Raw genomic sequence first — 27,205 nt, forward strand, 5'->3', positions numbered from 1 at the left:
AGGCTCCCCATCCTGGGGAACTCTCGTGTGAAATGTCTTCCCTCCAGAAGCTCTGGACCAAGAGCTTGCGGTGTAACCGCGTTCAGGCGGGGCTGTGCCGCGGCGCCATCCCGCAGCCCGGAGGCGCGGGGCGGGCTGCCCTGGCCCGGGATCGCCGCCCCTTCTCGCTCCGCGGGGGCGCTCAGCGCCGCGGGGAGGAGCGGGCACCGGGACCGTATAAGGCCCGCCCGCCGTCCCGGCTGCGGCACTCGCGCAGCGGCTCCCGGCGCAGCTCGCTGCCGCCCCAGGGACACGCGTGGGGACCTCGCGGGGCGCTCCGCAGCGCACCTGTGCCGGCGGCGGACACCGCACCTGTCCCACCCGGTGACACCGCATCGCACCTCTGCTTCTGTCCCGCTGGTGTCACCGCACCGCGCCTGCCCCAGCCCCGGCGGGGGGCACCTCCCCGGGGGCCCGTTCCCATCTGCTTCCTCCTGCTGCCATCCCGCGCCAGCCCTGCGGAGGCAGCAGCAGCCCCTCTGATTTTGGGGAAGATTCTTGGTTCCAAGGGTGAGTGAGTTCCTCAGGCAGAATGGGGCGCTTCACCGTGTGGGACTATGTGGTCTTTGCGGCTATGCTGCTCATCTCGGCCATCATTGGCATCTACTACGCCTTCGTGGGAGGAGGGCAGAAGACATCAAAGGACTTCCTCATGGCAGGCCGCAGCATGAGTGCCCTCCCGGTGGCACTCTCCCTCACCGCCAGCTTCATGTCAGCCGTCACGGTGCTGGGCACCCCTGCTGAGATCTATCGCTATGGTGCCATCTTCTGCATCTTTGCCATCACCTACGGCTTGGTGGTGCTGTGCAGTGCTGAGATCTTCCTGCCTGTCTTCTACAAGCTGGGCATTACCAGCACCTATGAGGTAAGGTGGAGTGGGAAGAAGCCCTCCCCAGCTTTTAGGGAACTGAGAGGCTTCTCATGCCTACTTTCTACATGTCTGGCCTCCACCTTCTCTTCCTCCAAACTCCCTGCACTCTGTGCTGTCCTATGTCACCACACTCCTGAGAGCAGGCTGCAACCCTCTCTGTCCCCAAGTCTGCCCACACTGTCTCTGCAGGCAGGTGATGCTCACTCCTGCTGCCTTAGCTCAGGAGCCGTGTGTCTGACTAGATTTATTTCTTCATGCCAGATACTCAGTTCAGTAGGTGGAGTAATCCTAATGCAGATTGGACGGTGACATGTCATTAATCATCTGTAATTAATATACCCAAACCAGAGCACAAAAGCATCTACTATAGGAACCAGAGTTATCACATCACATCACACTCCCTCCAGATAAGTTTCTAAGCTAAGGTGCAACCACAAAAGTCACCTTTTGGCAGAATATGTATTTGTGCTGTTCCAAGAGATTTTGAAGAGACTCCTTGTCACCTGAGGCTGTTTACACTACTGAATGTCTTCTCCCTCATGATTATACAAGGAGGTCAGCAAATACTCTCTGTCTGTGAAAGTTTTTGTGCTTCCACCAAAATAAGGCTGAGCTGGTTTTAAGCACAGCATGCAAGTTAAAGTTATAGCCATCAGCACAGAAACAGCTGAGGTAGTGGGATAATCACCAGTCAAGTCTGACAGTTTTGGGATGGGGAAGCATCTGGTCAGTGCTTTCTTCTGATTCAAAATGTCCATGCAACCTGTTTATCTTCCTGCATGGAGATAGTTCCTAGCTGCAGATTTGGAAGCAAACTGTGCATTTTGCAGAGGACTTTGGGAAAGGAGCATCGGTGCAGGTGAAAGTCCTTGGCTAGCTACTTTGGTCTTTAGCATTTTATTACACTGAACAGAGACATTGCAGCACTGGAGGCTGAAAACAAGATTTCTGTTAGTGAATTTAGATAAGAATTCACCAACAGAAATCTCTGGTGTCTTCCAGTGTATTTTAATCTACTAATCTTTGGACTGTCATGAGGATACTTCAATAGGGCTCTTTTAAATAAAGGCTTATGATCATGACTGGAAACTCACTGATTATCTTGGTGTTGAATCAGTAATGCACCTATAAAAGATATATCTTCTTTTTCTGGACAGAATCCAGATTTTTAACAACCTTTTGTGTCTGTCCAGGGGTTGAAAACTGCTTCCTTGTGTGGACATGCTCATAGATCACATTTTAAATGCTCAGTTTGTGAGTGAACCCTTGAGATGCTTCAGTGTTTATCTATGTTGATTGGACAGATTTGTCAGGCAAATGAGATTTCTTTTGTACAACCACACACCGAGAGGGTTTTTAGGACAGACGGTGGTAAGAAATCTGCTCTACAGCATGACAGACTAATTTAGAGGTTGTGCTGTCCAGCCTTGATAGAAAAGTGTGGGTTCTTGTTTCACAAAAGGATAAATTTTGACTTATCAGTAGACTATATCAGGCTGCCTTGGGCAGTGCAGAAGGTGGGGTTAATGTGGGGAGAAGCTGCTAACGGCTGAAAATCTTTTGCCCTCTCTTGCAGCAGTTCAAATGGACACACATAATGCCAGAGTTTCCACACTGACTGAGATGTAGGAATAGTCACAATGTTTTCTTTTTTCTCTCTGATTTCACAAAACTAGTGGGTTCTATTTTTTGGCTGCTATGTCATTGTCAACTCTTAGGTTTCCCTGTGCAGAGTCAAGAGTTGGACTTGATTACTCTTGTGTAATCAAGTCCAACTTACTTGTGTACTCTTGTTCCTTTCAACTCAGCATATTTAGTGATTCTGTGATAATACGTTCTAGTCTTTTCTGTAGACACCCTTGTATAGTGACTAGCTTATATCTGCTTCACTTGTTTGTGTGTTATTACCCACTGGTGAAGTCTGTAAAGAAAACCAGATGAAAGAGATATCAAACCGGTTGGAAGAGATATCAAACAAGGGGACTCTAGGAGTTTTGGCCATTCATGAAAATGTAAAAACTACACTCTGCTCTTTCTGTATTGCTTATCAATTCATTCTAGTCCTATCAATAGTGCCAAATTTCAATATGAGCATTTTTTTTTCTTCTTTTTTGCAGTATTTAGAACTTCGATTTAATAAATATCTACGCCTCTGTGGAACGGTCCTTTTCATAATACAAACGGCAAGTAAACCTCAAAGCTGTTCTGTGGTCCTTGGGGCCACCATAATTATTTGGTTGGGTGTAACTGGCTGTTTTCTCTGAGCAGCTGAGGAGGTTACCACAGTGCCTGGGTGGCTGGGAGCAGGAGAAACAAAGCTCTTTCTGCTGCACAGCAATGAGGTAGGGAGCAGGTGCTGGGCTCCCTGCCTCCTGGGTCTCTGTGGGCACTGTTGAATACCCAGAGCAGTCACTAGACATCAGCACCATGCCAAGAGACAAGTGACCCTTCACCACAGGATAGCTGTGTTAAGAGCAGTCGTTCACTTGCTTGCTGGAGAAACCTGCCATGAGTTCAAAATGCAAACGTGTGCCAGTTATCTACAGCGGCAATGTTCATCCTCGGCTGGGTGGATTCTCAGAGCCTGACTAATTCTCAAGGATCAGGGAGAGGTGACAAAAAAGGCTGTCAGGAACTGTCACTTACTGCACAAGAGTTCGCACCACCACCACTGGAAAAACCTTAGGTGTCTGTCTGTAAACTGAGAATTAGAAGATTACTGCCCTGGGGAATGTTAAACTAAAGCAATCTCTTTAATTATTGTTGGTAGTTTGCTGTATCTGACCCTTTCAAAGAGTCTGTACAGGACCACAGCTTCTAAATGTCAGTGAGCATATGTCAAATGCACCAGAACAAAAATGTGCTCTTTTCACAGTTTTGAAGTGGACTTTTGGGTAATTCAAAGTAAGAATGACTGTGCAATCAGAAAGCTTTTTTAAGGTACATGCTTGGTTTTGTCCATTTTTGTATTTTTTAAGGCACACCAGAAGTCACAGTGCAATCACATTTGCACCAGTAAGATAGTTCCCAATGCAGTGCTTATTACTGATTTGGGCAGTGCTGCTTAGCTGGTTTTTACAGATACACAAGCTCATGGAAAAAGTGCTGGCATGTGTGAAACCTGACACTGTTTCACCAGCACGTATGAAGACATTACAGTTGTGTAAGTTGGAAGAGCTAAGCATTATCTTTGCCTGCAAAGATGAGAAAAATAATTCTATGCAACTTAAATACATACTCAAGGAAATTAACCAAAGATCTATAAGTGGCTTTCTCTGCCAAGCACTTACAATTTAACCTGAATAAATTAAATACTAGTGAGGAAAGAAAACCTCCCAGGATTTTAATGGTGCAATTTTAACTCTTCTGTGAATATTAATACTTAAAATAAGGTAAAGAAAAGGATTTATAATAATACAACCAAAAAAACCCTACTGAAGATTGTATCAGTCCTATTTAAATTGACACAAAAATGTGATCATAGTTGAGACAAATTTTAATTTCTAATGATTCAAGGCTTCTGGCACTTATTCACTGTGTATAAGAAAGCCACAAGTTCTCATGCTGAATCCCTTGAATTAAAAGGCTTGAAGAGGTACGATGTTGACTGATGGACTATTAGAAAGAAAAAAATTAACTTTATGATTGCATCCAAAGCATTGCAGTCAACAGCTAAATTTTCTGATGGAAACCAATAATGAGTGCTGTATGTACTGGAACCAATACTATTTAATACCTTCATTAATGGCATAGATAGTGAGAATGAGTTCACCCTCAGCAAGTTTGTGGATGACACCATGCTCAGGGGTGCAGCAGATTTGCTAAAGGGAAAGGACACCATTCAGAGGGACTTTGACAGACTTGAGGAGTGGCCCCATAAAGTTCAACAAACTCATGTGCAAGGTCCTGCACATGGATTGGGGCAATTACAAATATCAGTATAGATTGAAAGATGAACTGATTAGGAGCAGCCTTGCAGAGGAGAACTTGGAGATAGTGATGGATGAAAAATTTGACTATGCCAGAAAGTCTGGTCACAGCCCAGAAAGCTGATTCTGTCCTTCACCAAAAGAAGTGTGGCCAGCAGTTTGAGGGAGGTGATTCTCCCTGTCTACTCCATTCTGGTGTGACCCCACCTGAAGTACTACATCTGGCTGTGGGGTTCCCAGCACAAGAAGTACATGGACCTCTTGGAGAGGGTCCAGAGGATGAAAACAAAAATGGTCTTGGGGGTGGAACACCTCTCCTGTGAAGAAAGGCTGAGAATGTTGGGATTAATTGTTAAACTTGGAGAAGAGAAGGCTGTGGGGAGACTTTATTGAAGCCTTTCAAAGGGGGCTTATGAGAAAGGTGGAGAGAGACTTTTTACCAAGGCCTGTACTGACAGGACAAGGGATGATAGTTTTAAACTGAAAGAAGGTAGATCTTGAGTGGATAGAAAGAAGAATTTATTTGCAACAAGGATAGTGAGATACTGGACCAGGTAGTCTGGGGAAGAAGTGTGATAACCCAGCCCTGGAAGTGTTCAAAGTCAGGCTGGATGGGGCTCTGAGTTTTCATCTACTGCAAGGTGTGCCTGTCCATGGCAGGGGCATTGGACTAGATGTTCTTTAAAGGACGGTTCCCACACAAACCATTCTATGATTATATGTTTCAGCAGCACATGCTGACAGTCACTGTATGGACAGCAAGTCAAACACTGACTGGGCTAGACAGGTGTCAGGAGCTGGCTGGGAAGTGGAATGGGTAGTTTTAGAAGATATTCACCAGGGACTAATCAGAACTGGTAGCTCTCTTGTCATGCAAGCTATATATGAAAATCTAGAGAGGACTCATGGCACTGAGAGAAACAAGCATGTGCACACAGTGGCAGGGTGTAGCACACAGGTAAGAATAACTATTTCCCCAATGGCCCCCCTATCCTTTCTGGCATGTGCTTCTAGCAGGTGTGCAGCAGGGGGTCAGGGCAATTAGGTTAGGCTGGGTGAAGAAGCTTCTCCACACTGATTTCCTCATACAGCTAGAGAGCTGCTCACTCCCATTACCTCTTGGATCTGTCCCAGCATAGCCACTGGCCATGTGGTAGCCAGTCCACCTCGGGGACTGGCTTTGATCTGCTCAAAAGCCATGGCAAGTAGTTCACTGGTTAGCAATCCTTCTCTGGTTTGCCACCTGTGCCTAGGGTGGACACTTGCAGGAAGGGCAGAAGCTGGCTCAATTCTGGATGACATCTGATTCTGCTGTTTTTCCATGCCCAAGTCCATCCCTGTAAATCAGAAAGTCAGAAGAGTCCAGCCATAGAAAGCTGATGCGCGTCAGCTCACGACCTATTGGTGATCCAGATGTTTTGAATCAAGACCATTGACCTTCACCGAAGTTATCAGCATGTTGGAAGCTGTATTCTCCTGACCCATGTCACAGCTGAACTTGTGGCAGTAATAACAGTGATAAAGAAGTAAACAGGATTTAAAACCATATACAAAAAAATTGAGGATATCAGTGTATGAATCCCATTGTGCCCACAAAGGTAGATAGACTATCTCCTTCCTTTGTCTGTATCTTTACTGTGGTTGAAAATATAATCGTGTATGGCTTCGTTTTACAGGCTGAGGGTTATAATTCCTTGTAACACTATCTGTAATGACTAACTAATATCATGTTTTGTGTTCTTACTCACATGAATTATAGCTGGATAGTGAAAGGCATATTGATCTCGAGACTGAGAAAATGATAGTAATAGATTCCTTGACAAACCATATGTAAACCTCATTAACCTCCTTATGCTCTTGTTTCCTTTGCAGTTTTAAAGGAATAGAATAAGTTAATTATAAAGGGCAGGAGAAGATGAAGATGGATTTTATATTTAAGAGTCCTTGGTATTTGTTTTAAGAACACTAGGGTGTGAGATTGTAGAGCTTAATAGCCTCAGACATTTGTCTTCTAATTGGAATTATTTGTCAACAATTATGAATTTAGAAGATACAGACTACCTAGATACTTGAAAAGAAATCATGTCAGAAAGTTATCACCTTTCTAGGAATTTACATTTATTTTGATATTTCCTTTTTTTTTTTTCCGCTCTAGACTTTATACACTGGTATTGTCATTTATGCTCCAGCTTTAGCACTAAATCAAGGTAAAATGAGTATACTGTAACTGTTCCTCTACTGATATAATTTCTTCTTCATGTAGTATTGGTATGGTGGGGTTTTTTTGGTAATGCAACACAGAAAAATATAGCTCAGGGCTTGACTGTGAAGTCTTTTAATGGGAACTCTGTAATCCTAGTCCCTTAATCCCTGCCTGTAAGGAATTACAGAAGAGATTTATGGGAATACTAGCTCTCTTTTACTCTACCTCTGATGCAATACCTGTAGATAATGACTTATTCAGAAGAGTTGAGAAGGCTTAAGTAAATTTTTAAGGCAATCCAGGCAGTAAAGACAAATTTAATTCCTCTGGTTAAGTGCAATTCTTCAAGATGAGAGCAAGGCAAAATAAATATGATTTTGGGCTTCCTGGAACTGTTTAATGGGGTCTGTCCTTTTTGCAGGAAAACCAAATCAACAGCAAAGAGATTGTTAACTTAAGATGTTTATTGTGATATTTACAAAGTTAAATATTTCCATTTTCTACTTCACAATGACTCTTTGATTTGAAAATGAACCACATTCATTTCTAAAAGGGCAAGAGCTTTTCTAAAGAGCCATATTAAACTTCTAATTTGACACCATCAATTTTGTTAATTTGGCAAGAAAAGGGAATAACAAAATGCAAATAAAAAATGAATCATTTTGGCTAGAATCAAGTCACAGTTGTTCTGTTCATTGAATGTTTTTTTTTGCCCTGTTCATTGAACAAAAATGAAGAGAAAACCCAACTCTCTCTCTACTGGTTTCCTCCAGTGCATAAGTTCCACAGGTTTTGTGTCGTTGATATTTATATTTGCCTTGCAAATACATGCTAAACCAAGCTATGACTTAGCTGGCTCCTAATCAGAGTAACTTAAGTTTTTCACTAGTTTTGTTTCAGTGTTTCTCATTAGCCTGAGCTCTCTGTCAGGGAGCGCCCCATGCCCTGCCTGGCAGCAGGTGGGCATGCCAAGCTGGGGCAGTGACAACCTGTATGTCAGCCACAGCACAGTGTTGTACAGCAGGAGCATGTAATCCTCAAGAGAAGGAAGAATAGAAGAAAGGCTTTTGCTCTGACACATTTCTTCCAGACAATGTTTGAACAACCTTATCGCTGTGGGGAACCCCCAAACTGTTTACTTGCTTAAATCCCTGCCTAAGGGCTCGGTAGCAACTACACAGGTATTTCAAGGAAGGACATATATTTTAAAACCTTCCTGAGTTGGGACATATTGGACATGTTGTTTGGGAGTATTCACATTAAAGGCAATAGCTTCCTTATTTTTTGTCCTGAAATAAATCTCAACTTTTTAGCAGTTTCCAAATCTGTAACAACTGTTTCAGTTTTACAGCTGGTTAGGGTGAATCCCATGGTTTAAACACACTAATCTTTTCATTGCCATTTATACCGCCTACTTTTGCATTTAATTTATTTCTAGCTTTTTCCAATAATTTGCCTTCAGTCTTTTGTCCCCAGTGCTTCATTCACACTGGTGCTTTTTCCCTCTCTTTCAGTCACTGGCTTCGACTTGTGGGGTGCAGTGGTGGCGACTGGCGTGGTCTGTACATTCTACTGCACACTGGTATGTGGGCCCTTCAGTTGAGAAAAATTGGTTCATTTCACCACTCACATCAAATATGGAATTTATTAAAAAGAAGCCTAATAATCAGGTTACTCCATGGAATTACATTTTACAGGTGTAGCCACAGGACCATATTCATCCAGGGACCTCTCTCAATGCATAGACAGCCTCTATGCAACTGAAATATATTTTGTTATGATACACTCAAACTTCTGTTGTTGCTGAAAGAATAGCAAAAAAGGTAGATTTTCCTTTCTAAAAATTCTCCTGTGATTTTTCTTCTGATCTAGTAGGGTTTTGCCGTGCAGTTTGTCAAACTGCAACTGTATCAGTCTTGTGTGTTATTGAATAGAGCCACTGAAAATAGCATGCCACATGAACAGATTGGTCTTTAATTCAGCGTTAATTGACCAAGTGTCTAGATGAAATGATGACATGGAACCTCAGTGACAAATTTATTTGCATATGGTGGATTAACTAATGTTTATTTTTATTCAGATGAATGGTACACCTTCTGGAGTTAGTAGTACTTACTTATATAAAATATATCTATCTAAAAATCTCTTTGTGGATACAAACTTCTGAATCAGGTTATATGGTGAAGGAAATACTGGATTAAACTATGTGTATGGCCAAAGTAAATTCCTGTGCACTTCAAAAAAGGGTCACAATGTCCTGAGTATCTTCCAGGATACAATTCCTAAAGACATCAGTACAGAATTAGTTCCATTAAAGATTAATCTATTACCCATAATACAGATGGCAGTGCTTCTGTTAGTTGAATGTGAGTGCAAAGCAGGAGTGCTGCTGGCTTATTGTACCTGATATGTGCTCTTCCTCTTGCAGGGTGGTCTGAAGGCAGTGGTGTGGACAGATGTTTTCCAGGTTGGAATCATGGTTGCTGGATTTTCATCTGTGATTATACGAGCTGTGGTGGTTCAGGAGGGAATTGGACGCATTGTAAATGATTCCTACCATGGAGGAAGATTAAACTTCTGGGAGTGAGTTTGTACTTGCAGAGGACATGCCTCTCTGTTCCTACAAATAGAGCTCATGTGACTAACTGTGAAATTAAACTGCTACTGTAGGAGGAGGATGGCAGAAGTTGTGACACAGTTTCTGTATATTTTTAAACAAGCTTACCTAGTTTGAGGGATATTTTTTAGGTTTTACTCCATGCAAAATCCTGGAAAGAGAAAAACCTTTTTACTTTGTCAGGTAGGTATTTTAAGGATTCATTTGGGATTCCACTGAAAGAGAATGGTAAATAGGAGAGCACATTTGTATTTATAATTACAATTTGCAAACAGCTGATTTGGCATTTCAGTGACTGCACCAAAACAAATGGGAAAATAATAATTTTTGCCTAATCTGGAAAAGGGAGGATTTTTTTTTCCTGAAAGAAAAAGAAGAAGTAGTTTTAATAGTATTTTACCCTCCATTATTGTAAGTAATCTTAGCCTAAAAATATCACTTTAAAAGTTCAAGAATATTCAGTCTGACAATATTGAATCAAAGACCGTTTCAAGTAAAAAAGTTATTGTCCCTTTGATGAATACAAGATTCTTCTGAGAACCTTCACCCAGTGCTATGAGTGAAAGTTCAGTATGACAAGTATTGTGATTTGTCCTTTACCTATCAGTTCACAATATTAATCAGGTTATTCTGTAAAATTCTTCACCAAATTCTTCAGTAAGTAATTCATCTGTGGGTATTTTTCCTACTTAGTAACAGCAATTTATTTCAATCTGTTTGGCTCATTTGCAGTGGTTGTACTGCATTGATTCTTCTCCCAGTCACTGAGTTCACAAATGGAAAAAGAAAAGGAGTAAAGGATGTAATAGGTGAAAAAATACTAGAGTGTTCACCAAGATAAATATAATTTATTGGTATATTAAAGTTTGATTTAAAAATAATAATTGTTCATGGCCACTTAAAATCTGCTGTTTACTTAGAGGTAAACCAGCAAAATGTTTTATAGAGGCTCTGTCCACAAAGGCTGGGATTGTAAACACACCTTTATACTGGTGTTAGACTGATGTCCCTCTAGATAAGCAGGCACGTTACACTTTTTACTGCAGCATCATTTCATCACAACCATCACAAGCATCATACAACTTTACATAAGACTGTAGTTTATAGGCAAATAAAGCTCTGCAGCTTCACCTTTGGACAGTTCAGAGTGTTTCACTGGCTCAGGATGTCAGCTCTGAGTTTTAAAATTTGCTTTTTATGGCTTCACGTAAAGTAACTTAATGTTCAAAATCTGGTCAAATTAAGAAAGTTTGTATTAGAATAAGCATGGGGAAATTATTTCTTCTAAGCATTAAGGTCTTTACATATTAAGAAGACTTTCATGTTATGAATTTTCTTATTTTTTTTCCTTTCATTGTAGCTTTGATCCCAATCCTTTGCAAAGACACACCTTCTGGACGATTGTTATAGGTGGGACTTTCACATGGACTGGTATATACGGGGTTAACCAGTCTCAAGTCCAGAGATACATCGCATGCAAAAACAGATTCCATGCAAAATTGTAAGTCTGTCTGCAGGTACTGTCTGAATTTAGCAGTGGCTGTTCTTTATAAGACAGATTTTTTTTTTTAAAGGAATGAGTGGGTATTTTGTCTGTATAAATTGCATTATAAAGGCTAACAACTTTTGCCTTCTGTTTTGTGGACCAGGTAGAAGAAATTTGGCACAGTAATTACTGGTATATGAATTAGATGTGCTTGCTGTAACATTGAACTTTGTGCCTGAATTTTTCACTGTGCCAGTATTTTCATATAGAAATAGCTGCATTAAATTTATGTGCAACCTAAAGACCAAATATTGTAGTACTTATGCTGAAGTCATATCAAGACAGTATCTTCACTATGAAACCTGAATCATTGTGTGGGGATTTTGCATAAGTAAAAGCTAAAATATTTTCCTATAACAATGAATATAGGTGTGAGGAAATCCAGAAATTACTTATTCAGTGATAAAATTGCTGAGCAATCATGTATTTTGTGTTCATAATAATCATGACATATTTTTTAAGAAATCAACTGTGGAAACTGGCAAAGGATTATGTTTTCCTTGAGTGTAAACATTTCTGATGAACCTTTACTCTAGAATGGAGTACATTTACTAACTCTATTATCTTATCTTTAGAATCATTCCATTAGTTCACAGTGCAGGATTTAGGAATTACAAGTGATCTCATGAAAATAATTTATAGAGGAAATATAGAAGCACACATCATAACTATAGTCCCTGTACATTTATCCATTCTATGGTACAGTGACATAGAGAGAAGAAGCTTTATGAAGGCTTTCACTTCATAAGCTAGCAGAATACCACAAAATCATGCAACATTTACAGCTGAAATATTTTGTTTATATCAGTAAAGAAAATCTGCCTTTCAGCCGTTTGTGCTGCAGACAGGAATGAGCTGATGCTCGTTATCTGGTACATCTTCAGCATTCCCTGACACATCTCCAGCGTACCAGGTCACTTCTGAGCAGTCTGTGGCACATGGCTGGGTTCTAGGTTCTCAGCACTGCAGAGGCAGGAGGCACATCCCACATCTCCCTGGAATGACTGTGTATGGGAGAACAGACGCATTCATTGTGCCAGATTTGTGTGCCCGTCAGGCTGTTCTTCCCAGCACCTGCTCCACTCAGGGCTGTGCCCCTCTCTTGGGCCCTCCCTACCCTCTTTGAGAGCAGAGGCACTTCCAGAGTGTCTCACAAGCAGGGTGTGACCAGAGGGAATCTGACACATGGCAGCCTCAGGGTAGTTTTTCTGAGCTGTTGCAGCAGCTTTTGTCAGGGCTGGAAGCTATCTGGTTCTGTAGGAGGTTGAATGGAATTTAGGCTCTCATCTTGATGGTTGCCAAGCCTTAATCAGTAGAGCCCTATCCTGCTGGCATGGGTGGTTGGATTCTGTGGCACCTTGCTTGTGCAAGATATTTGCTCTGCATGGAGAAATCATTTTGCATAACAGTTGCAGCTTGTCACAACTATAAACACTGCTATTCTGTGGTGACTATCTAGTTCATATTCAAGTGTAATTAAACACATTTGGCAGGTCACATTGTTGGCCTGAACCTCTTATTGTCATTTAATCTGTACACAGAAGTCATCAGGTCAAAGTAATAGGGTTTTTTACCCCTGTGTCATTTACTGTAAGGCTTTTTGAGAGACAGCACAGTAACACATCAGAGCTCGGAAAATAATTCCTTCACAGATCCTAACTTGCAGGTTTTGGGAAAGCCTTTAACAGTGGTCCAAGAACAGGAATTTTCTCAGGCTTTGGGAAAGGATTTCACCATTCAAGAAACACCAGTAGGTAGGAGCACATTCTGTCATCTTCGAACAATCACTAGGCAAATTGAACGTTATGCTTATATCTGAATGATAAGAGGCACTCAGAGCAGGAGAGCTACGCTGTCAGAAAAATATGGGCTCCTAACACATTTTTCTCTCCTTTCAAGGTCATCAGCTGGCATATTTCAGTGCTAAATTCTTAGAAACAGACTGAAACAAACAATTGAAAATAAGCTTTCTGCAGTCAAAATGCCTACTTCACACAAACTCCACCCCACGTTACTTACATAGAATTAATGGAAATACCTCCTTCCAACAGTGCTACAATTATTATTCCCCAGTGCTTAGTCATAGTGTGTACCATGAGCTGGGATGTAAATCAGAAGGGAAAAAAAAAGCTCTTTGTCAAACACTGACACAGTTTAAAAACAAGAATTGCTTAAAAACAAGACAATTTATTTTACTTCTCTATGTTTCTCTTGAGTTTCTAATCTTCACTACAGGCTCTAGGCTAATTCTTCTATTACATCTGCTCAAAAGAGTTGGATTGATTTTACTCATTGGTTAAATTTTGTGCTAAATCAGTTTCTGGGTGTTGTATATCAAGATAGATTATGCCAGTGCAGGAACAGCTTCAGCTAAGTGGATGCAAGACATCCAATCAATATGTAAGCATCTATGAGAAGAGGACTACTTCATTTTTACTGAATTAGTTTAGAGAGAAATTTAAAGTGCTGTTGGTTCTGTGTTTAGACCACCCCCTAATTGCAAATACAAGGCAAGATGCAGTTTCCCCTACGATACATAAATCAGCTTTTATTTATATAGGTCTTTTCTAAGAGTTTGCATTGTGCTTGCCAATAACTTTTCTATTGTATAAAACTGATAGTTCAGTTTGTTAATCTACATTATACCTTTCTGAAAATGTCCATTTCAATGTCTAACAAGGCTTATAAAGTTAGGTTTACTTCTTTGTTCGTCCTGCTGGTCCTCTACAGAAATACAAAGGCTGTTTCCCCTTACTTTCTTGGGAACCAAAAGCATTAAAAGGCCTCCTGAATCACTGCAAGCATGGATATATTTTCACAGAAACCAAATGTCCTCCCAGAGGAGGCCTTACCAATTGGCACAGGTCCAGGGTATGTGATCTGTCTGGAAGTTAAATCACTATCAGTGATACACAGATAACCAGGAGGCAACTGCTGGAAAGGAACGTTGTTTTTCAAGGTCTTGCTCCCAGTGGGTATGTTTGCTTGAAATGACCACTCTAGGTGAGAAGAACTTTGTGACCCTGGAGATACCAAGATATTTGTGACCCAGGAGACATCAAGAGCTTAGAAACATTTGAGAATACCAGGGACTTAGATGGAAAGCAAAAGCCCTCACTGAGCAAGGAGTACAATGTGTTTTTCACTGCCAATAGAAGCTGCCTGTTGTGTGGCAAAGGCAGAATTAATGCCTGATGAAAACACGTCTGGTATCACCATTATCTGAAACTGAAGCTTGCATCAGGACGTGGGGAGGTGATGGAGTTTCTGGATGATACCAGACTCCAAGTTGTTTAGTTACTGAAGGGGAAGCCCTGGGCTTGTTGAGAATCCCTGCTCTCTGGAAGTGGCATCCAGAGGCAGCTCCAGACCAGGTCCCAGGCCCCAGTTTCTCATTGCTGCTTCCCACAGAGACTGTCTCAGGAGAAAATGGGAGATTTGTAGCTTTACAAAGACAACTCCAGCATTGTGTAAGCACGATACTGCAGCTCCAGAGGCAAAAGAATGCTGGTGCTGACTATAAGGTACCCCACACTTGGATCTGGGGCACCCCGCCTTACAAATCTGCTTGGGGTTTGTCAGGGGTGTGGCATGGGGGAAAGAGCATCCTCTGGCCTGCTGCTTGCAATGTACAACTTGTACACATGATGAAATGTGGGATTCTAGCGCTCCCATCATCTCCATTGCCAGGGGACAAGTGCTCAGACTGAGACACCAAAACCAGAAGTGTCATTTGTACTTGTAGAAATGTGATCTCTCTCCAGGTGAAATGGTGGGAGTTGTATGGTGACTCCCTTGCCAGCAGGCAGCCGCTGACCTGGGAATCTCCTCGGTGCAGGTGTGAGCGCTTCCTTGCTTGGCCCTGGCAGGGTCTTTTGTGGGATGTTGAGCTCTAACATGGTGTTTCCATGTGTCTTGGTGCAGGTCCCTCTACATCAACTTGGTGGGACTCTGGGCAATCCTAGTCTGTGCCACACTGTGTGGGCTGGCTCTCTACTCCATCTACAAAGACTGTGACCCATGGACAGCCAAACAGGTGTCGGCGCTTGACCAGGTACAGCCCCACATCTCAGGGGAAGCTGGTGGGAGGGTATCCTTCCTCTGCAGCCATAATAAACAGACAAAGGCAGTTCAAGAGTCAGGGGGTTGGAAACAGTGACATGATGGAATCCTGTGTCAGGCTGAGACTACAGTTCCTGGAGCTGCAAGTCCCTCAGCACTTGGTAAGGTGGGCAGCAGGGAGAGCTGCAATGTGGAGAGCTCTCAGTACACCCACCTCTGCAAACATCTGGGTTTTTCACTCAAAATGGGTTCAGGAGTGCCAGCATTGCAGGAAACTGCTTTGAAGAGAAGTGAGGGGAAGAGAGCAGCAGTGCCCTTGTGAGTGACTGTGGGTCCTGGTGCGCTGCTTTGTGTCATCCAGCCCAAATTCCCCTGGACTGACGAGGGCAAAATCCTTCTCAGATTCAAACCATACTTGTGCCCAAAGCACACACCTGAAGAAAGGCTATTAGCAGGCAGGTCTTTGCTAGTGATGGTGAAACCTTCCCTCCTTCAGAGGAGAGATGGGCAATCAGACTCTGCTGCAGAGGAATCACTTCACCACTGATGATGACCTCTCCCTAAATAGACCTTGAGCAGCAGGTTTACCTGAGGAACAAGAGTTCTTGGCAGCCTATAGACTGGCCAGAGCCAGGGCCCAACGAAATCAAATAACTTTTATTTGTGTGCTTAAGCCTAAGATAATCACAGGCTCTGGATAATACTCCAATGGACAGTAGCTGGAAAGGCAGGAGAAGAGCACAGACCATGGAGCACCTGAGGCAGGACCACTTGGTCTTTAAGAGGAAAATAAAATAAGACCCAAGGTAGAAAATGGAAGAAAATTAAGTTTTTCCTGTCAGTCAAATTAGTTTGGTAGAAAGTGGAAGTAAGATACTAAAAATACCAACTTGTCTGTGAAAAAAAAAATTGTTCAGGGAAGAAAATCTTTAAATTCCTCTCTCTTCCCAGCATTCAGATCTTGCAAACATCAAAAAATGGCACACAGTTTCCTATATGGAAATTGATCTCAGGTACCAATATCTGAGTTTATTGGACTGTCTATTAACCCCTTTTTGTGGAGTCAACAGCAGAAAAAGCATCTGTGGCACCCAGCCCCCCCCAAGGGAGTGGTGTACAGAACAGAGCACTTGCTGCCCAGGCCTAGCTTCCTCTACAATTGTCACTGGAAACCAAGGTCCTGATGGCATGACACCCCAGCTAGATGGTCTCAACAGATTCTCTGTAGCTCTAGTGGACATTTTAGGGTTGTTTTTCTCTGTAAAAAATCAATAAATAGAGCAAGATAGGGCATTAAAAATTAGAACAGCTGGACAGAATGCCAGTGAGAAGGCTGTAAAAAAACAGTACAGTGATAAGATGAAAAATTAGAGCAAGATGGCAATACTTCTTAATCTGAATTTTTCAGCTAATGCCATACCTAGTGCTGGATATCATGCGTGATTTCCCAGGAGTGCCAGGACTTTTTGTGGCTAGTGCCTACAGTGGGACATTAAGGTAATTTAATAATCTGTAAACTGCTACCTTTTCCCCCCCTTTTTTGTTGGAGCTAAAGTTGTATTTATACTAAAACTTCTGTACATATTTCTTTGTCTAGCTAATATCTAGTCTTAAAAAAATCACTGACCTCTTTCATAATGCAGCTTAAAAATCCACAGTTTCCAATATTTGGCTCTTAGGACTTAAAGTAGTTTGGAGTTCTCTGCTAACGACATGAGGAAACAGCCACATGTCATGTAAAACACTAACAAATCCTTCTCTATGCTTTTAAAGCCCCTCTGCTATAGGAATTTTTGAGTATTATGGATGGATAGTTACACCAAATAGCTACAGTTGGGGAAATTTCCTATTGCTCATCCTGCATAACTTCAAAGCCATCTGCCTTTCCTTACCCCTGATCTCTAGAGACTTCTTTTCTAGAGTTCCTGGGCTTCCAATCGTCTTGAATGAATCCCATGAGACAACAACCACTATATATCCTACTATATACTGTAGGAGACAGATTGATACCCTTCTGTCCCATACTGGGGAGTGTTTTGTTCAGCTTTCCCAAGGAGTATCTTTAAGAAGCATTGTCTCAGTGAAGGCTCTGAGCAATAGCAAACAGTTAGAAATGAAGAAACTTACAAATGGGACACCAGAATAATTTTTTAAAATTCTGAATATTTGTAGGTACATAAATAGAGGGAACAGCCAAAATATTAGTTTCACATGGTGAAGAAAAGCTGGTGGCTTGCAGGAGCAAGGTACATTCAGACAAAGGATGACTTGGTTGTGCCTTAGGAGTGCTGGTTTCTCTGATCCCACAGGGAACCTTCAGTAGTTTGGTTTGTAGATGCCTAATTTAATAGGCATGTAGTTTAGTAGATGCCTAATTTTTAGGTGACCATAATTAAATTATCTGAGTTCTTCTCTGAGGGTGCACTTAAAGTAAACAGTGATGTGGGAATTTTACCCACCCAGTTATATGCTGTAGATCATTTGTGAAGATATCATGTATACCAGTAGTGTTTACAGCCTAGCTATATATAACAGATATTTCTATTCAGTTCTCCAGGTCCAGCCCAACTTTTCATCAGTATGTGCCTTGACTTCACCAAGGATAATTACTTTAAACAGTTTTTCTAAGCTATTAGCTGCATTCTCTGCAATAAGTTATTTAAACCTATATAACAGTTACATTAGTTTTCTGGCGCTGTTCTAGACAGTGGCAGTTTCTCTGTGCCAGTAACCTACCTGTTATGTATGATTTCAGCATTTAAGATATAAAAAAATTGTATAAATCTTGCCTTCTGTAGTACAGTGTCCTCCAGCATCAATGCTCTGGCTGCTGTGACTGTTGAAGACCTCATTAAGCCCTACTTCAAATCTCTCTCTGAAAAGAAGCTGTCATGGATTTCCATGGGGATGAGTAAGTTTGGAAAACATCTTTTCTGCTTTTGCTTTACAAAGTGAAGGTTTGATTCAGACCTTGCTTATGATGGTGTATGTCAGGAGTAAGTAATTCATACCAGTGGGACTATGTCAGTGCAGCATTTGAGGGAGACAAGATCAGCTGTGTAGGTTTTACACAAATGAGGAACAAGTGAGTCTAAGGAAAAAAGGCAACCATCTTGTTTGGTCTTTAATTTAATTTCTAAGGAAATACGCACTACATCTGTGTTCAGTATTGATTCACAATTCGACAAAGCCAAATACCTCTGACTTAAACACCTATTTTTCTTTCATCTGTCAAAAATGAGAAGCAAAGGAAGCTGTTTTGTAACATTTTTTAAATTGATATGCAAGCAGTAGCCTTGCGTCCCAAAAATATTCCAGGGAACAAGAAATTTCACATCTTCTCTGATATACTCTCAGACTGTCACTCTGTTTAGCTCCTCTGCTTAATGTAACTCAAAGAGAATCAGAACTAGACTGAACAGATTATTTAAATCTGTGAAATGCAATTGTCACATCTGCTACTTGTACTGTCTGTGACCAGCTGCAGGTGTAGCCCAAGAAAGTGTTTGTAGTAAGAATGAAAACACCTCCATCCCAACTTGCTGTCATGTTGGAGCCCATACCAGGGAGCATGGCAGACTGGTGGGAGGGTACCAAGAATTAAATATTGTCACCTGAGAGAAGTTTCTTAAACATTGCAAACAATGCTTATGCCAAAATTGTTGTTTGTGGTATGGTGAGTTGCCTGACACATCACAATGAATAGTGAGATTAACCTCATGCTCGAGCAGTGATACTCATCAAGGGTGGAGGTGGGAAAAACAAGTAAGCCAGTGTTATGGCTCCTGGAAAGAGGCACTGTGTCCTGGTGACCTGGGATGTTCTCTGTCACTGTGCCAGCATTTACTCTTTCGCTTCCTAGACTTTGGCTGAGAAGTGAAAATCATTCCCTCAAAATAAGGACAATGACACAGGATATTAGCTGAGACATATGAACAATAAGTGGGTTATTGCCACTATGCTTAATCCATGTGGCTGACATTTATTACCTAATCTTTAGTAATTCACAGAATGAGGATTTCGTCAACTTTGCGTGATCTCTTCTTAATGTAAACAGAAACCTGACCTTTTGGCCAATTCAGGCTCTCTTAGAAAAACTCCAGATGTTAGCACTTTTATCTGGGAGGTGTTAGGGCCATGCTGGGTTAGACAGAAACTTTTCCATTAGTGATTTTCAAACTTCGGCAGATTTATACATTGTTCTGCCTTTCACATACAGGCCTGTTCTATGGTGGAGTCTGCATTGCTATGGCTGCAGTGGCATCTCTTCTGGGAGCCTTGTTGCAGGTAGGTGCCAGACAGCTTTTTCATGCCCATGTTGAATGACCCAGAATAGATTATGTAAGAAAATAATTGCTGAATACCATTATGAGATTAGTTTTTATTCTTTCTTGGGTACTGATGTGAAACCACCCATGGCCTGTGTTTTAAGGGTCCATGGCTCAGCCTGTGTTTTAAGCATCCATATATCAAATCCTGGCAACTGAGTACACACCACTTTAAAAAGTTTCATAATTTCTTTCTGAACATCTTCTCTTCTTGTCATTTTGGAAGCTTTACCTTCCTTGCACAGCACCTGATAGCAGACTTTCTTCCTTCCTCAGGCAGCGCTCAGCATTTTTGGAATGGTTGGTGGCCCCCTTTTAGGACTGTTTGCCTTGGGAATCCTCTGCTCCTTTGCAAATGGAATTGTAAGTAGAAATTTAAAGACCTTTTCATCCAAAATGTATTGATAATTTTGGGCTTCTTCTTCCACTAATAATTTGATGTTGGGCAGCAAGGGAGATGTCTTTGGTACTTTCTGTGAGGACATTTCCCCTTGCTCCCTTTCTTCCTTATCCCAAGGAAATGACAGTCAGAGCTGTATAGGAACTTGAATTTCCATCCCATGAAGAGATTTGGATGGGGGAAATAATCTGAATAAAAATGAGGCTTTGACAAGGATTCTTAAAACCAATTTTAGAAGCAGGGACAATGCATCTCGAGATACAGCTGAACAACCACTAGGCTCAGAGAATGCTAGCCTGTCTGAGCAAAAGGGGGTCAGGCCAGGAAAATGGGGTCTAGGCACTTGCAGACCAAATTGGGGTATTCTCAGAGTGCTTCCATATTGTAAAATTATCATTTTCAGATGAAAAACCTTTTCCATCAAAAAAAGGATTTGACAGACTTTGTTGATATGGTCCATGGTTTAGTCTTGCAGGATTACTATTTAGTATTAGTAATTGTACCATTACTATTTACAGGTTTCCGAATTTATTCTAGTAATATTATTATAATAATATATTAATATATTAATATTAGTATAATATTTTACTATTACCATTTACAGGTTTACTAATCACTGATCTTTACCTCTTTGCAGTTGAAAATTTTATATATATACTAAAGTAAATAATTAAAAATTATTAGCTCTCAGCCACAACCCCACCTACCTCTGATGTAGGAGAGACTTTTTCGCTAAAACAGGTCACATGAGAAAATTGAAAATTTACTTCTGTATTTGTTCAAGGAGGGCCTCAAATACCATATACCATGAAGACCAAAGTTATCCTTTGATTGTAAAGACCTAGTGGCCAAACAAAAAGAGGTGTGCTCAGGAGCTGTGAGAAAACATTGTATTTCCCCAAAAGGGAATGAAGTAAACTCCCCAGCACTTCCCAACTGCATATTTCATTTTTGCTATGGAGACTTATGTTCAGATTATCTTGACTATTTCTTACTCATCTAATTGTTGTTTCTTTCAAATATCTTTTGCTTTTCATGTAAATCCAAGTTTCACTTTTTGTTTTGCAGGGAGCATTTGTAGGTCTTGTCAGTGGTTTCATTATTTCACTTTGGGTTGGAATTGGATCCCAGATTTATCCTCCACTTCCAGAGAGAACCAAGCCACTCGATCTCTCAACTGTGGGCTGTAATATATCCTTAGGAAATTTAACATCAACAGAAATTCCATTAACAACGGTTTTCAGCACACCAGGTGCAGAAAGGTATATGAGTTCATCAAGTACAGTAACGAAGTATGCATTTTTTTTAAAGAAACATGAACATCTGTACAGTATTTGGGTTACTATAATGATCCTCTGGTCTGTCTACCACACTCTTTGAGATGCAGCAGTTTTCTCTGATATTTTTTTCCCTCTCAGACTGAAGTAGTTTGTCTGAGTTATCCCACAACAGAAGTCAAAGTGAATATTTCTATTAATCTGAAAAGCTTCCATTCAATATTTGAGTTCAAAGGCTTGGACATGCCTTACTGTGGACCACAGTTTTAAACAAAGATATCATTTATAGTTATTGGATTAGCTTCCACAATCTGTCATATGAATTAGAGTAATTGGCAGTTAAAGGGCAAAATGCCAGTTAGCAGCTCTACCTACAGCAACTTATCTGTGCAGAATGGTTCTAATCAGTGCATTCAGAATGGGCACAATATATGGGATTTCCTCCACTTTCAACTGCCAAATGTCTTACTCTAGATGATCACAGTTAAGTTTAACATGAATGGCAATACAGAGAACAGCAGGAACAGAAAAAAAGCTGAAAAAACACATTTCTAGGGTTTCCAAATCCTTACACCTTAGAGCATTGTACAATCAAGACATACCCTGACACACTGGGTGCCCAACATCCGGTTTCGTATACCACACCTCTTGCATGAGCCCTCCAGCTTTGCTCCTGGCTGCTGGGAAACACCTGTTGCAACAGAGGACATAGTCAGGGAGAGCAGAATGACGTGTAAAGACAGTTGCTCTGTTGTTTCTGGCTGTTTAGAGCTGCATAGGGTTGATTTCCTTGTTGGGTTTTTTTGTGCCCCTTCCTTTAAATAACACCACCCTTGCTAAAGAAATTAATCCCTTCATCTGGATAACTAGAGTGTTCAGCTCTGCACTAGATTCCTAGCAGAGACAGGACTGTCCTGTTTTACCTGCTCTGTCTCATGCATTGCCTCACTGTACTGGCTAGCCTTGTCTCTTACAAAGGAACTTGTTCTGCAAATTTTGGCACAAATTTTCAGTGCACATATGATTGTATGGAGGTAGCTCAAGATTACCAGGTTTCTTGGTTCAAAAGTATCTCTATTTATACGCTGTCTGGAAACAAGCACTTTCAAGTTTTTTGGAACAGAAAAGGAGAGATTACCCTTTTTCTGCTTTATTTCAGGCCTGCCCTGGCAGACAACTGGTATTCCTTGTCTTATCTTTACTTCAGCACACTTGGGACACTCGTCACAGTAGTTGTGGGGATAATTATCAGCCTCCTAACAGGTACTAGTTTCAGAGTTGTGATTGAATGTGTCTCAGATCTCTTTTAAACTAAGATGTCCTGAGAGCCACAGGAAGTGCCAGTAACCTATTGCAAACACTGTGTAAAGGTTACCATCTTAAATCGAATTTCCTCCCCTCAGCGCTTCTGCATCCTGCTCCTGGTCTTTGCTCACAGCAAAAGTTACTACAAATCTCTAAGGAGAAAGAAGTTTCAGCATATTTTTAAACCTAAGGGTCATAAAAAGAAGGATAAAAAGACATCTGTATTTCCTGTTTTATTAGATGCCTGCAGGGACTGGAGGTTTAAGACTTGTCCCTGAACATGGCAACAACTCCGAGCAAGGAAATACACCCATGCTTCTAGAGGACATAAGCAGTTTGACTTTGAGTGAGTTCAGAGCACTCAAGGGCTGTTGTCTGCATCCATAGAGTGCATGCTTTTCACCACATTCCTCAAGAACATGCCTGAGAGCTGCACATCCTCTGCATGGCTATTTTAGCTTCTTTTTCAGTTTCCCAGTACTTTTGTGCTAAGGGAAAAAGCAGCTTGCCATGGGTAAGAATGGGGAGTTCAGTTCCAGCCCATGGCCTCACTACTTTTGCATCCAGGTCAGATGCAAGCTACATTTGTCATTTACCTCATGCATGGCAGAAACAGCAAAGAAGCAGCTGTTCTCACAGCTTTTCCCAGTATCCCCAGCCAGATTCATATAACAGCCCTCATCTTGGAGGCAGTTCGATTTCAAATTTTTATAATGCTCCACAATGGCTCCAGGACTATGAAACTCCAAACTCAGTAGACAAACTCACATTAACTTCCCTATGCCTTGCAACTTATAAGCACAAGCCACATTTATCTAATTTTATTTTTCTTCTCAGTTTTTAGATTTGCTCCACACTTATCTTCAAGCACATGCTTTTCCCATTGCTATAGTGATGCTTGAATCCAAATTTCACTTTTTACCTGGTTGGGATCAGGTTACCTATAGGCCATGAAACAAGGCATGAAAACCACACAATTCTCTAAATCCAGATGAGAAAATACTCAGCCCAAGGACAGAAACACAAAAGAATTAACCCAGTCACAATGTCACCCTGCTTCTCATGGAGCAAGATTCCATTTAAGCCTCAGATAGCAAGCAGAGCTAATTCCCAGCACCTACATCAGTTTTGTTTCCCACCCAAGAATAGCTAATCTTCCATGCCTTAAAAATGCCCAGACATTCCATTAACCCTCATCCCCCCATCTTGGGGATGCTCTTAAACAATTCACTATAAAAATTGCTGGTGAGTTTGGAGACAGGAGTCTTGCTGATAGGGAGCTGAGAACTGGAGCTCAGGGTTCAGGGTAGCACTTGGTGCCAGAGCTCCTGGACTGGCAGAGTAGTCACAGATGCAATTTTTTCTTTTCTGGTGATTGCCAGATTCAATTTTTTTTTCCAAAATAGGAAATCCAAGGAGGATTTAGGAAGCTGGGAAATAGCTAAGGCATTTCAAATAGACCTTGAAGGATTATTTTATATATTGAGAGGAGCAGGGTATACATTTTTGTAAAGAAATGATCCCTAAGGTCTGTGATTGCTTGATGGCTTTTGCTGCATGACTCTGTCCTGCTTGCCTGGCCTGGTGCCCATAGCTGAGGTCTGACACATGGCTTGCATGTGTAAAGCTGGCTGAATAAAGCTTGTCTATTTTGTAGGAGGACTAAAGCAGAACACAGATCCTAAATTCCTGCTGACCAAGGAAGATTTTCTGTCCAACTTCTCACGGTCTGAAACTGAGCAAGTAAGTGTAACTGTGCATCTCTGATTTAAATCAGTCTTTCCTCCAGGGGACAAAGGCAAACAAATTTCCTGGCTCATGTTTTTCCAATCAGGATGAATAGCACCTGATGCTGCCTGATAGGACTATCTGCTTTAAGGCAGTAGGAGAGCACAAGGCAGGTGGGACTAAGGCAAGGAAGCGCTTTTGCCATAGCTTAGCTTCAGTCAACAACAGAGAAGCAATTAGAAAAGGGACAGTTTTCTCCATGTTTCTGCTAGAATACTCCCTAACTGGCCTCTGGGAAGCTACCCCAAGGCACACCTTGGACTCAGCAAAGATTCCTTTTTTTGTGAACATGTGTTCTCTAGGGCTGGAATTTTTTTGTAACTTTGGCCACTGTTTGAGAAAAAACATTTCTAGTCAGTGTATCTGTTTCATACCTCTCATCCTAAGAAAAAGAGAAGGGGAAGTATTATTGGGTAATAACATCCATTAGAAGGGAGAATACAGGGAAATTATTTTTTTTAAATAAACTACCGATCACTTTTCAGTCAATATCATCAGCTGAGCAATCAAGTTCAGCTTTGTTCAGTAGTTCAGGCAATAATCATATCTTTAAGATGGTCCAGCTTGCAAAATGTTTTTTCTTGATACTTACAACTCCTTCAAGAATGTATTTCAGCTTCTGGATAAGAACACCAGTGAAAAAAAGGGATATTATACCATACTATTGTAATGCTATTTGCCCATGTCAGTACTGGAGATCAGCTATCCAGTTACTGTCATTCACTGCCTTTAATGGGTCAACATCTGTTTCTACTATCTGGGAATTTAATCCCTGAAGTCTTTTGAAAAAGAACAAAACAATCCACCACCCATATGGAAGCTAATGTCCACAGCCATACTTTTTTATGCCTGGAGTCAGAAACAAGTCTCTTTATGTGTCTGTCTCTTATATGGCTAAGAGCTGAATAACAAGTGGTTGGAATCAAAAATACTGCAGAAAGTTGATGAGATAAAAAATCAGAGCTAACTAAGCAACTTTCTGCACATGAGGAGCTCAATATCTCATTCCATTTCCATAATAGAAATGTGACATCAAAGCAATGGTGCATGTTAATCTGCTCTTCCTGTCATAGATGGGGCAAAGATGAAGGGTTGGGAGTCAATAGCTCAAAGACCTGGTGGTGACATATCAGTAGACATGAAAACAGCAATTAGAACTTTGCACACCCAGACCAATTTGCAGGACAAGAACATTTTGTGTTACAAGAACATTTTACACAATAAGTACCTTATGCAATACAAAACTTTCAGTGCCCCTAGAAAAATAACATCTACTGCAATGAATAAGTATTTGTGCTCTGTCAGCAGCCAACATGTTTTCCTGCAAGGCAACCCTGTATGTCAGGCCTGATTCTGCTGGCCAAAGAGAGGTCAAAGAGAGGAAGACTCTTTCTTCTGTTTCACAGCATGGCTTTTGTCTTTTGTTTTTTTAGCCAGAGAAAGTGGAAGTGTTGAACTGGAAACCATTTACCATGGCAAATGAAGGAACTGACAATCCTGCCTTTAGCCACATTGAAATGGATGTTGCAAGTGACAAGAATAAAGTCAATGGTCTTCACATATGACACAAGGCCGTGTCAGCCCATGAGGACAGTTTTGTTCATGTCAAGCACTGTTGATGTTCCTGTTCTGGGTCGGTTACCTGCTCTGCTGGGGTCAGGGGCAGGCATCTGCTGAGCTCTGTGGCACTATCGCCTTTGCATGACCTTGACATTAGTCAAGAAAGGAATCAGGTTTTTCTTGCGCTTCCTCACTCTCTCTGATTCTTGGTGACAGAGCCTAAAGCAATATGTGAAATATTTGCCTGATATTTTGAGCTTCCTGGAAAATATCTGCTTTTAATCTCATTTCACCCTCAGAGTGAATTTTTTATTTGGAAAGAGTACTGTTCGCCCAGACATGGTTGTTTTTCTGGCTTGTTTTTTTTTTTTTCTTTTTTCTTTTAAGGCATTGAAAGTATGAAGAGATTAGGGTGTGGGACGTTATCAGATTGCAAGAAACTGTGGGGTTTTTTTTGTATAGGAGGTATATTTAGTACTATATGGTTCTTCTGTAGAACTGATTCTGAGAGCATATTTATTTTGTTGGTTTTGTTGTCTATGTTTTTTTTAACCCACTTGTTTCTTGGCTACCTGCAGCTTCTCCTCTGTGCTCACTGCTGTGAGCTGCAAGAGTGACTTTGGTGGTGGTAGAGGCAAGAGTCAGTACTGTTTGTCCTTTCATGCCCTATCTCCCTGTTCTCCTCTGTCTTGCCCTTACAGAGCTGGTCCTCATGAAGGAAATAATCTATTTGCACTTTTTATTCAGTGCCATAGACCAGAACCACAGCAGCCTTCTGCTGCATGCCCAGCTTGCTGGGCTAGGATTGTTGCACTGGGCTGGGCACAGTGCACAGAGATGTTAACAAAGATGATTCCCTTTTGGCTGTACTGGACAAGAGTGAAGGCTGCATCTGCATTTGCCACAGCAGTTCTCTCCAGAGCTATACGCTGAAACTTTCTTTGTGTTCTTGCAGTCCTTGTTTTCACTCTAGGAATTCATGTTCAAGGTTGGTTCAGATCAGGCAAGTGCATACTGTGTTTTGCAGGTGTGCAGAGCCCCCTGCACAATTCTCTGGGATGGAGAAGGGACCACAGATGATATCACATGGTGGAGGCTTCTCCAGGGCTGCAGGGCTTATGGAATGGCCTATCCTCTGGTGGGGCTGCCAAGAGAAGGTTAACAGCCCATCCACGTGAGACCATGCCCTGTGCTGGTGTTTTGGGAGAGTGAAAACCCCCATTGCTTTCTTCTCCTGCTTGCTTTTGGGTACAGTGGGGAACAGACTGACCCACTGTGTT

General features: G+C 41.5%; 1 protein-coding gene across 1 annotated transcript; it reads left to right on the forward strand.

Moving 5' to 3' along the window:
* Nucleotides 1-571: 571 nt before the first annotated feature.
* Nucleotides 572-25,930, forward strand: SLC5A8 (solute carrier family 5 member 8). Its single transcript, XM_066550151.1, has 15 exons — nucleotides 572-904; nucleotides 3,028-3,093; nucleotides 6,995-7,046; nucleotides 8,557-8,624; nucleotides 9,471-9,625; nucleotides 11,020-11,160; nucleotides 15,130-15,259; nucleotides 16,676-16,764; nucleotides 18,066-18,178; nucleotides 19,487-19,554; nucleotides 19,872-19,958; nucleotides 21,064-21,257; nucleotides 22,432-22,535; nucleotides 24,235-24,320; nucleotides 25,799-25,930. The coding sequence occupies exons 1-15, from the start codon at nucleotides 572-574 to the stop codon at nucleotides 25,928-25,930; spliced, it is 1,818 nt and encodes a 605-aa protein (XP_066406248.1).
* Nucleotides 25,931-27,205: the final 1,275 nt, after the last annotated feature.

This window comes from Molothrus aeneus, chromosome 5, assembly GCF_037042795.1.
Source record: "Molothrus aeneus isolate 106 chromosome 5, BPBGC_Maene_1.0, whole genome shotgun sequence".
NCBI classification, from domain to species: Eukaryota; Metazoa; Chordata; class Aves; order Passeriformes; family Icteridae; genus Molothrus; species Molothrus aeneus.